The 12,485-nt window shown below is 39.5% G+C and overlaps 1 protein-coding gene across 9 annotated transcripts in view; it reads right to left on the minus strand.

Moving 5' to 3' along the window:
- The window catches only part of OPCML (opioid binding protein/cell adhesion molecule like), a 1,146,349-nt gene that overhangs the window by 105,749 nt on the left and 1,028,115 nt on the right, over positions 1-12,485 (minus strand). For all 9 annotated transcript variants that reach the window (XM_063635683.1, XM_055273810.2, XM_055273809.2 and 6 more), the window contains one exon: positions 682-807. In XM_063635683.1, the coding sequence (XP_063491753.1) occupies positions 682-807 (126 nt within the window). The remainder of the gene's footprint in view (positions 1-681; positions 808-12,485) is intronic.

Genomic DNA, 12,485 nt, shown 5'->3' on the forward strand with positions numbered 1-12,485 from the left:
CGTAAATATTTCAAGTGGCTCTGTGCCCATCTCTTCAAGTTTGACTTGGGGCAAGTTTTATTTCCAAGAGGGCAAGCCCCACCGTCCTTCTGGTTCCCTTGCTATTAAGTTGGAAATGGTTTTAACCGATGTTTTCATACCGATTATTGAATGCTCAGCACAGTCATGCCCAAATGCACTTCACCATTTCCATCATCCTTCTTCCACTCAAGGTGAACTATTTATGGACAGGTCAGACATGTGTGGCTCTGGATAAATGTCCTAAAAGTGCTGAAGCAAGGAGATCCTTTTACTCCTGAACACACAATAATGCCAAAGTTCTCCATGGCCACGCTAATACCCTTGCGTTCTACTTCCGGGAAGAACAAACCACCAACTGACCCACCTCTGCTTTCGGAAATTCACATCTTCATTGGAAGTTATTCTTATGTCCTTTGTTCTTCATAGTTTGGAAAACAAAAGCCATCTAAGGCCATAAAAATGACTGAGACCATAATTTAGCATATTTCCTCTATGAATCCTTCTTTTGAAATGAAATAGCCAGCAATTGGTGCATATTGTCTGTTTGATTTTATATGACTGGATTACAAAATGTTTTCTGATTCCTGAAGCTCTGTTGTGCATAAGAACCAAGACTTTAACATACTACCTCTGAAAATGTCCTCTAGGTCAGCATCTTACCCTTGACTGACAGGTGTCTCCATGTCACAGTTGGCTCTGGTCTGCCAATAGCAAGACACAGCAGGGTCACGCTGCTTCCCTCATTCACAGTGATGTCTGAGGAGATATTCATGATCTGAGGAGGAACTGTAAGGAAACAGGATAGAAGAAATACATGAGAATAATTATTTGCATTTAAACGGAGGTGTGAGCCTACAAATTTTTGTATAGCATGTTTTTTTAATGAATGTTGTTCACGATGATAAATTTCAAGTTGCTTGATTTGCCAAGGATACGGCCATAAACATTTGCCTTGTACTTATGGTAGAAGGAGCTCTATATTATACCTTGGCGATAGCAGGAGGCAGATGTGGGAACACTGGTGGGAAACGGGAACTGAGAGAGGGTTAGGCTATTGTTTGAAAGGCAAAATCAAAAATATTCACAAAGCCTTCCAAAAGCTCCTGTTTATCCCCATGTTTATTGTTTTTAGTGGAATCAGTGGCGTAATCTGATAACCATTAGGGAGCCCTGTCCTCAGCCTCAAGCCTTCCCCAACATTGCACTCAAAATGCTGATAACGCTGAGTTAGTTTCTATTTTCTGAGGATTCCAGACCCTTTTAAAATGAACAGGTTGTTCCATCCTGGAACTCTTTTATTTCTAACCTGAAAATCCCTAATCATCCCTTAAAACATATCCTTTAAAACTCAGTGAAATTTTCTGACTCTCTTGATAGAGTTAGAAAATCCTGGATCCAACCAGCAATGTGTGGGTGTCCTTACTACTACTGTAACCATGAGATTGTACTCCAAATTGTATTTTTGAAATGGCATCATATCCTAGTGGTTAGGAGCAGGGATCTGGATTCAGATAGACCAATGTTTTAATCAGCTTAATTCCTCACCTGCTACATGATCGTTAGCAAGGTGACCTGCCTTTGTCCCTTTGAGCTTTATTTTTCTCACTCATGAAATGTGGATGATAGTAGTAGCTAAACTCACTGTATTGTGAGGTTTAGGTGAAACAATGGCTTAGCAGACTGACTGATATAAGTAAGCACTCAATAAATGTTAGCTCCTAAGATGACGATGATGATGATCATGATGATGACAGAAAAAACATATTTCACAAACAACAGTTCTCCTCTCATGGGCCAGGACCATGCCCATGTACCCATAGCACTACAAAGCCTAAAATGACACCTGGTCTTACTCTCTCACCTCCAGGCCTTGATTCTCTTCAACTCAAAGGTCAGTATTGGAAAATGCCTAGATTCCTTCTCACCTCTTTTTTATCATCACCACTGTCCTGGTTGTTTCTCACCAATTTTCATGGAGATAATTGCAATAGCCTCCCACCGGGAACCTTCCACCTGGTCTCTTTCCATTTTGGGGTCCCTCCAATCTATTCCCTACATGTAGCCAGAGCAATCTTCCCAAGTCATCATGGAAGCAAACTGCTGTCCTCCTTACTCCTTTACCCCAGAATGGCCTACCATGTTTGACAAACAAACCCTTCTGCATGACCTGAGCTCTCTGGAGTTGAACCCCCAAAACCACCGATGAACCCATCTCAGGCCCTGTTTCCTCTAACACAGCACATGGCACACACTCTACACAGATAGACAGGTTTAACAAGCAAACAAACCCTTCTGCATGACCTGCGCTCTCTGGAGTCGAACCCTCAAACCCACTGACAAACCTCACCTCAGGCCCCGTTTCCTCTAACACAGCACATGGCACACACTGGCCCCTTGTCCTCTCCCAAATATTTTAAAAGCATCAGCACTCCCATAACTCTTCTTTTCCTTGACTGTCTTTTCTTGATTCCCTACCTGAACAGATATGACTCATCTTTCAAAGGGTACCCCAACATCCTCTCTCCTCTGCCATTTGCCCTAACCTCTCCCCACATCCTGAAAGCAGAAGCAGCCATCTCTTCTGCTGCATTTTGTTTAGAACTGTCTCAGGCAGGGTACTGAACATGCTTTATGTATGGCAGTTTATTGTCTTCTGACTGTCTTTGCACCTAGAGGATGAGGAGCTGGAGGGCAAGTGTGGAATCACACACACATGTGTACTCCTCAGTGTAAATCACAGAGGCTGACAATGGTACATGATTAATTTCTCTTTGAAAGAAAGATCCAAAACAGATTGAAAAGAAGTCCCAAAACTAAGGGAGGTAAAGCTTTGAATGGAAGATTTTAGATACTCAAACCTTTCTTTCTAATTTTCTTTCAGATCCTCAAATAAAAGGAAGAGAACACAGAGAGTGGAGGCTCCAAGCCTGCAGACATGCTGATTTATTTGTGCTGCCAATTTAATTGTGAATTATTAATTACCAAACAGGTACAGTGCAAGTCAATTCCAAACCAACCTGAGTTGATGGCAAAGGAGAATTATGGCAAATGCTGAATTCAGACGGTTTTGCAGCTTGGAATTTTATGCTGCTGAGACCTTACAGGTAAGTCTTTTCAAGGAGAAGCCATGAGTAACAAGTAGAACATTTGAGCTCTTAAGGGAATCTACATTAGTAAATAAATAAAAATTGCCTAGCTTATAAATCTGCCATATTTGGGATTATTTCTGCATTAGGATTTGGCCTGAAATTTCAGTGCACATATTTTACCCAAATACGTGCTAGGAAAAAATAGTGTACATTCTAGCTACACTGCATTCTCTTGAGAAAAATGTTCTACCTGATTTTTTTTTCCTATATTTTCTAGCTTGTTAAGAAATAGTTCTGGGCTTAGAAACGTCAATACTTTTTTCACTTCTGTAAAGCAACAACTCGAGTGCAACTTCCAAAATATTCTCAAAATAACGTCTGCTTCAGCTGGAAGTGTTAGGCCATCTGAAGTTTTTTGTCTTAATTTTTTTTTCAGACCCTAGAGGCTCCCTGATAGTAAGTTACACACAGCTGGGGAAAGCACAGTCAGTGAATGGAGGCAGCTATGATGCCTCAGGATAGAACTCAGCACAGCCACCAACTCAGAACTGTTCTTTCCACAGACGTCATATCTCATCTGATAGTGAGAAGGATGCTGGATTAAGAGATATGTAAAATTCCACGGATGCTTAGCGTGTCATGCTCATTGCTCAGGCGCTCAGTCCACGTCACCCATGAGGAAGGAGCTTCCTGAAGTGGGATCGCAAAGGCTAACCGAGATGTTCCCACCAAGCCCAGGTAATGTTGTCTTGCCATCCTCTGCGGCTCCGTCGTGTTCTCTGTCATTGTGTCCAAGGAAGAAAGATAAGTACAGTTTTAGGGTGTGGATTGCTAACAGAAAAGGAAGTGCAGAGGATGAATTGGCAGAAAGGGAAGTTCTGTTCTTCTTAATTACGATATCCTTAGAAACTAACATTAATATGCAACTTTGTTGTTTTCAACTTGCTTGTTTATGGAGAGAAACAAGCTCCTTACAAATGGTGAGATAAATAGAATACATATTCTCACTATTAATATTGAAGAAACTGAGGCATGGGGAGATAAATGGATCGAAATTACAGGGTTAATAAACGAGAGCTCCTCTCACTGCATTATGATTCCTCTCTGTTTATTGTTGATCAATTCCCCAAACACAGTATTTCCATCCAGAAGCCTTCATGCATTTGTGTGCTCTGCTTCAAATGTCTTCCCAGAGCGTCTCCCCTCACAGTACCTGCCACGATGAACAAAACCATCCCATTCAAGTCAGCACCCCTTGCACACTGCAGGCCACAACAGGAGGAGCCCATCTCCACCGTCCTTGTTTCCCCAGGGCCGTGCATGCTGCTTCCCAAGGAAGGTATTCAATACTCTTAATGTAAATTTAAATCTGAATTGAATTGGCAATATCACTACAACTCCACCCTTGTTTCCATGATGACTTTGTGAAGAAAGGAGCACTTGGGGATAGCTTTTCAATGCTTCTCCGTATTTTGGCAGGAGATCTTTGTTTAATTTTTAGACAAGTATCTGTAGCAAATGAATCTATACATATTGCTACTGCTTGTAAATATACACATAAACATAATGAAATGAATAATAACCTTATCTGAAATGCCCAAATTACTCAAAGAAAATGATAAGACCCACAGAGTTTAACTAAAGGATAATAGGTAGCACAGTGTGTTATCTGTGCAGACACTATTGAGCCTCCCCTGCTGGTGCTGCAGGTATCTGCTTCTCTTTCACCGATGGTGGTGTTTTACAATAGGGCCTTTGCATAGATTGTGCAGAGGGTTCAATGCAGAACTACGGTAACTTCAAAATGTGGTCATTTTGGATAGATGACAGATGGGTAATAGCTAGGCAGAAGAAAGATCGATATAGATAGAAATATAGAGAGACAGATAACATATCGACAGAGGTTGGGTAAGTAGGTGGGTAGATAGAGATAGATGATGATAGACAGATAGATAAATAGATAGATGATAGATAGATAGATGGACAGATAGACAGACAAATAGATGACAGATAGACAGAGACAGAAATACCACAGTTATCTTTTAAATATCTTGCTTCTGCCTAAAACCTCCAACATGTGCCCCTTGCTAAAGACAGAAGGTCTAAAACTTCTTAGCAGGATTTACAAAACCATTTGTTTTGCAGTCTGTCCAAAACATAACTTCTAGGCCCTTCTCTAAAGCCTCTCCCCAGAGCTCCATCACCCTCTCAGCTTTGTACCTTTATACACACAATTCCCTCTGCTTGGAAAACCCATTCCCACACCTATGCCATCTGATCCACCCACTCTCCAGTTCTCAGCTCACATTCAGAACTTATTTGTGATGCCTGAGTTGCTCTTTCTCTTCCCAAGACATTCTTGTTTATGCCTTTATCATACCATGTATCTTTGCAACTGAGCTATCCCATGGACAAGATCTGTAATAGGTATCCTCATATTCCTATTATACACACAATGACTGACATGCAGCAACATCTTCTTTATCCCTATAAAGATAATGTATGAGTGCACGGGTTTCTAAATTCAGTATCTTACAATGGGTCAAGTGTTTCCCATCCTAGAGATTGACATTTGCTCTATGCTCTCCCTGAAATCCTCACCATCCTATTCTTCACATGTGTAATTTTTTTTCTGGGTTCAGTTTTAATGTTACTTCCTCAGAGAAGTCTTTGCTAATGACCCCAGTCTCCTGCCCCCAATATCTAATTCAGGTCCTCTTGTTACAATCTCTCCTCAACCTTTACATTTTCTTGTATAATACATACATAGTTTTGTGCTTTTACATCCATTTATATGATTATTTGTTTAACATCTCTCTGGCCCACTAAACTATCTGCTTTATAAGCCACTACACTCCCAGTAATCAGAACTATGGTTGCCACATAATATTTAATAGATGCTTAATAAAAACTTGTTAAATAAATAAATGACTACTCTGTATACTGTTTTATTCAAATGACTGTGTACTTGTGAGAGAGAAGACTTGAGCTGGAAAAGGCTTTCCCAAAGATGAAACATGACTTTCTGTAAAGTTAGTTGGGATTGAAATGTGTGATTTTACACGTATCAGCCCCACCCTGCATAAACTGGATATGATGTGGTGGAAACGGAAGTGAGAGGCCAGGGAACATGTCTCTGGTTCTGAAGTCCAATAGACCTGCTTGGCATTGGACAACTTTTATTTACTGAGTCTAAGCCCATGGCTCCTCATCTGTACAATGGGGATGAAAAACTTGTCTCTTCAGGTTGTTGAAAGAACTAAATATAAATGTATTCAACACAGGAGCACAGTGCCTGGAAATAAGGAAGTACCTGGTAAATGTTAGCTGCTATTAGCCTTTGTATATACTCATTAGTGATATTGTTCATGCCATTTAGAATCAGAGAAATGGCTTAATCTGTGCCTAATTGCTCATTTTCTAAATCTTAGTTTCCAACTTTAAGTTGGGACTTATAAATAAATAAAGCTTACCTTGGAGATAAACACACACACATATATATATTTAAATACATTATATGATATGTTATATATAATAATATGGTATAATATATTGTGTACTATATTTAATAATATAGTATAACATTACTATATATTTCATATATACATAGAGTATACGTAGAGTATATATGTGCATAAACACTCTAGCTACCAGAGTAAAAACTGCATATTCAATCACTAACCATCAACTTCCTCCTCTTAAACTGAGCTATTGGGCCAAAGCAAACTCACAGGGCAAATCTCACATGTGTATGAAGAAACTGGCTTCTAAACTGTTTTCTTTTAGGGGGTATCTGTTTCTAGAAGAAACAGGGTACAGGACATCAGCACCAAGTCCTTCTTGGCCAGGACCCAGACCTCATCTCAGCTAAGAGGCGAAGCAAAGTGGGCCTGGGACCAGATGCAGAAGTGGCTGCTGCTGCTCCCTACCTCAGCCTTGCCCACACCCTTAGCCATGCAATAAGTAACGATACCTCGTATGTGATGGGTGTTTGGGGCTTTATCATCTAATTTGGTCTTGACAACAGCTCTGAGGCAGACAGGACAAGATAAAGGAACTGAAGTGTGTCCATAAGACAGGATGCCCAGACTCAGTCTTAAACCTCAGGGCCAGACTCAGTGAGAGGGGTTCAGGTCACCAGGACAGCACTGGCCTTGGGGTCACACAGCTCCAGACTCTGGTCCTGGCCTTGCTTCAACTGCATGCCTGTGTGCAGGTGAGTTCCGGATCTCGTGGTTTCCTCCCCTAGGAGGAGTGCTCATGACACCTGCTCATGGGTTGGGTGAAGGTATGGGTAAAACTCTGAGCTCAATCCTTGGCCAAAAGTAGGTGCTTACTGAAGGCTGCTTCCTCATTCTCTCCACATTGTCAAGAACTCCCACATTGTCAAGGACTGTCTGGGAATTTTTTTAAATTGCAGATTATTAGATCTGAATCAGAACAGGGAGTAATAGTGTCAGAAAGTCCTCAAAGTGAATTTGGCATGCAGCCAAGATTAGGAGTCATTGCTACACCCCTGCAAGGGGCACCTGTTCTGTCTGGTCTTCTCCCAGTCACCCAGAGCTGCCCAGCTTCCATTACGTCCCTCAGCATCCTGTCCCTCCAGGGCCTGCTCTCCATCAGAGACGGCTCCACAAGGTAAATGCAAGGGCAGCCTTTCCCTCCATCACAACTCTGCCCTCTCTCTGTCCAGTCACAATATTTGGTTGTCTTGTCTTAATTGTTTTATTTAAGACTGTATGTCAAAGTTAGAAAAATAAATCTTGGGATTTGGAGTCACAAGGGCTAAGGTTTGAACACAATTGTTTTTCAACTATTTTCTGTGTGATTTTTGTATATTAAAGTTTCAGCTTCCACTGGAATGCCTCAAACATTCGTGCACAAGCTGTTGTGTGGATATATGCCTTCGTTTCTCGTAGTTATATAGCTACAGTAGAATTGCTGAATGTTTGAAGCCATTAAGTTTCAGCTTCCTCTACTGTGAAATGGGCATAAAAATATTTGCATCACAGAGATATGGAGATTAGATTAGTGATAATTATTTCAAAATGGCTTAAATAGCTATTATTATTGTTTTTACTTTATTGTTGTTATTATTATCAGGGAATAACAAAATATTAAGAGATCATGTAAAAGCTAATATAAATGTGTAATACTTTTCATTACAGTTTTAAACACTCAAGGCTATTTTATAAAAATAATACCGAAAAGACTTTAAAGGATCCAATGTTTTATCCTTCTGGGGCTACCTTTTTGCATTTTAATAGAAATGTTTATTTCTTAAACCAGAAGCAAATTGGAAATTATGGCACTTATCTAGGCTAGGTTGTATGATATTCTGTGTACTCAAATAGTATAATATTTTGCAAAAAGCACTGCATGAAGTGTAAGGAGGAGCAGATTCTGAACATTTTCCTTCTGTAGCTCTGTGACCTTTTTCTAACCATTTAATGTAGCTGGCTAGAGCTGTATGTGCACTTGTGTGCTTGTATGTTTGTGTGTGTGCATTGTTGTTAATTTGTTTTGGTTAGTTTTAGAGTGGAGGCATTGGATTGTAAATCCCCAGATCTGTTCTGGTCTAAAACCCTGGGAGCCGATGATCTTTCAGCAACAAGTTGGGTCTTATCAGTGAGCTCCTCCTTGGAACAGGGTAATAACACCATCAACAGCAACAACAAAATAGTTCATGTTTATTTCTTGAAGCCTAGCATTAAGTGCTGTATATACATTGCTTCCTTTAATTCCCAACACATTCTTAGGAAATATGCACAATTAAAAATCAGCATAAGGAGAGGCATATACATCAATGGACTGGAATTGAGAGTCCAAAAAACATATCCACATTTTATGGTCAGTTCATTTCCAACAAGGTACCAAGTCAATTCAATGAGGAATGAATAGTGTTTTCAATCAATGGTACTGATACAAGTGGCTATCCCCTTGCAAGACAGTGAAGTTGGACCCCTACTTCACACCATATACAAAAATTAACTCAAAACATTAATATATCAAAGACCTAAATGTAAGGGCTAAAACTTAGAAGAAAACACAAGAAAAACTATGTAGCCTTTGATTAGGTGATGAATTCTTAGATATACCACAAGAAGCACAAGCAACAGCAGAAAAAATAGATAAATCAGACTTCATTCAAATTAAAAGTCTTTGTGCTTCAAACACACACTATCAGGCAAGTGAAAAGAAAATCCACAAAATAAGAGAAAGTATTTGAAAATCATACATCTAATAAGGGACTACTGTCAAAACATGTAAAAGCAATAAAATGTCAGATAATCCAGTTTAAAAATGAACAAAGGAGTTGCATAAATAATTCTCCAAAGAAGATATACTAATGGCCAATAAGCACATGAGAAGATGTTTAGCACCATTATTTACCAGAAAAATGCAAATCAAAACCACAATGAAATATCACTTCACACTCACTATGATGACTTTAATCAAAAAGAGAGACAATAACAAGTTTGGCAAGGATGTGGAGAATTAATAGACTAATACAGTTGGTGGGAATGTAAAACAGCACAGCCACCCTGGAGGACAGTCTGTAAGTTCTTCAAAAGGCTAAATATAAAGTATCATATGGGTCAGCAATTCTACTCTAGCTATATACCTATGAGAAACGAAGGCATATATCCACACAACAGCTTGTGCATGAATGTTTGAGGCAGCATTGGTCATAATAGACAAAATTTTAAAACAAGTCAAATATCTATCAAGAGATGAATGGATAAACAAAATGTGATACACCTATACAATGGAATATTATATAAGCATACAAAGAAACAAAGTACTGATATGTGACCCAATGTGAATGAACCATGAAAATACTAACTGAAAGAAGCCAAACACAAAAGACCAAAAAAAAAAAAAAAAAAAAAAAAAAAAACACAAAAGACCACATATTGTGTGATTCCATTCACGTAGAATATCCAGAATAGTAAAATCCATAAAGATAAAAAACGCATTGGTTGTTGCCAGGAGCTAGGGAGAGAGATACATGAGAAGTGACTATTGATGGAGGTGGAGCTCCCTGTTGGAATTATAAAGATATTCTAGAATTAGATAGTGGTGACTAGTGTACAACCTGTGCATATTCTAAAAGCTCTGAACTGCTCTCTTAATAAAGGACTAATTTTATAGTGTGTGAATTGTATCTGCATAAACCTTTTATAAAAACGTCAATCACGGCCAATAATCTCTTATGAGATCTTGTATTACAAGGAGAGACGACAACTCAACACATGTGACTTCTCAGAAAATATTCTTTTCATTTATTGATAGTTCTTTGAATAATGCTGCAGAATGTCTGCTTAACTCCCCACTTCTCATTACTTGCCCACTGTTTCCTCTTCTCTTTCCAAGACAACTCACATTGCCCTAGTCACATCAGCCCATTTGGCAATGTTCCAAATACCTCATGTTAATTCATGATTCCACACTTTTGCATGTGCTGTTCCTTCTGCCAATGTGCCATCTTCCCCACTCATCCATATGCTCACCTCTTACTCATACTTGAAAACTGGTATTGAGATGGAATACCTTCTCTCCATCAGTTCCCACATTCTACAGATAAATGTATGTCTGTGTTCCATGACAATCTATGTATAACGATGTAATATATTCATTGAAAACATTTTTCGAGTTCCCACTATGAGCTAGACATTACATTAGAGGTAGAATAGCAAATAAACAAGGTCTTTTTCTCATGTAAATTATGGAGCTTACTGTATAGAGAACACTGATGCTGATAAGTCATCATGAGAATCTATGTGTGATTTCACTCTGGCTCTGCTATGAAGTAGTGCAAAGCTCCATGATAGCCCATACTAGGGATTTTTTACTGGTTGGTGAGTTTGGTGAAGGGTTTGTTGTGGGCAGAACTGGGCAGATGGATCAGCCTGTGCAAAGGATCTACAAAACAGAGAGCATGATGAGCTTCAGTGACGGTGGATGAAGTGAAAATAGTGAATCTCAGGAACTAAGGCTGAAAGAGCAGGTAGAGCCCAGAACTTACAGATTCTTTGAATAAACACTGAGATTTTCAATCTTTTTGTAACAGCAGTTGAGTGATACATTAAAATGTTTAAAGACATGTTGCTGCTGCTGCTGATGATGATGATGATAATGATGAAGATCATGGTACTGATGATAAAGGTGGTGATGAAGATAGTGATGGTGATAGATGATGATGGTGATAGTGATAATAATGGTGATGATGATGACAAAGATGGTGAAGATAGTGATGGCGATTATGATGATGGTGGTAATGGTGATGTTGATGATAATGGTTATGGTGATGATAATGGTGATAATGATGGTGATGGTGATGATAATGGTGATGATGATGTTGACAGTGATGACAATAGTGATGATGGTAATGATGATGGTGATAGATGGTGATGGTGATGATGATGTTGAGGGTAATAATGGTGGTGAAGATAGTGATGGTGATTATGGTGATGATGGTGGTGGTGATGATAATGCTGATGATGATAGTGGTGATGTTGGTGATGATGATTGTGGTAGTGATGATGATGATAATAATTACGATAATGACAAGTGATGCAGGCATGACAGATTTCCACTGGAAATTGGTCACTCCTGGCTGCAGTGTGGAGAATAGACTGAAGATGAGCAAGTGAAAATGAAACTGGCTAGGGAGCTGTCCAAAAGTGAAATGGTAGAAAGTTAGACCAGTGCAGTAATAGGAGAGAGATGAACTGAAAGGGAGAGATTTGAGTGACATTTGGGAGTAAAATAAACAGAGCTTGGTGAATGGCAGGATATGTGGTTAGTGTCACAGCACTTTTCACACTGTTCTATTGTTTTCTATGTCTCTCTCACTCACTCAACTGGGGATCCTTATAATTAAGGACTGTCATTTGTTCATCTCAGTATTCCAGGTGCCTCTCAGCACAATGCCTGGTATCTGGTAGGTGCTCAGTCCATGTGTGCTAAGTGTAATTGCTAATGCCAGGAGATTTTCAGAAAAATACAACCTCTCAGGATCCAGTGGGGCAGCCAGCAAATTGGAACTAGGTTAATTGCGTGATGTCACATCCTATTCTTTAAGGCAGGGCAAGATCCATGTGATTTGGTCTTATATACTCTGAGTGTGAATGAGACTCCCTCCATGTCCTGGTGTGATATGGTTTTATTTTGTGCTACAGGTAGACCCACTCCATTCTGATTGCTTTTCTCTTCTGGGCTCTATTTTGATGTGAGAAATGATAGGGAATGAGAACAAATGGTTCTGAATAACACATACATGAATACATGCCAGGGGCTGGGTGACATCACAAACCTCTCAGGCTCTGCTAAGTTCATTTGTGATGGTTGTCTCCACAGTGTCTCTTACAG

Source organism: Symphalangus syndactylus, chromosome 3 (genome assembly GCF_028878055.3).
Source record: "Symphalangus syndactylus isolate Jambi chromosome 3, NHGRI_mSymSyn1-v2.1_pri, whole genome shotgun sequence".
NCBI lineage: Eukaryota > Metazoa > Chordata > Mammalia > Primates > Hylobatidae > Symphalangus > Symphalangus syndactylus.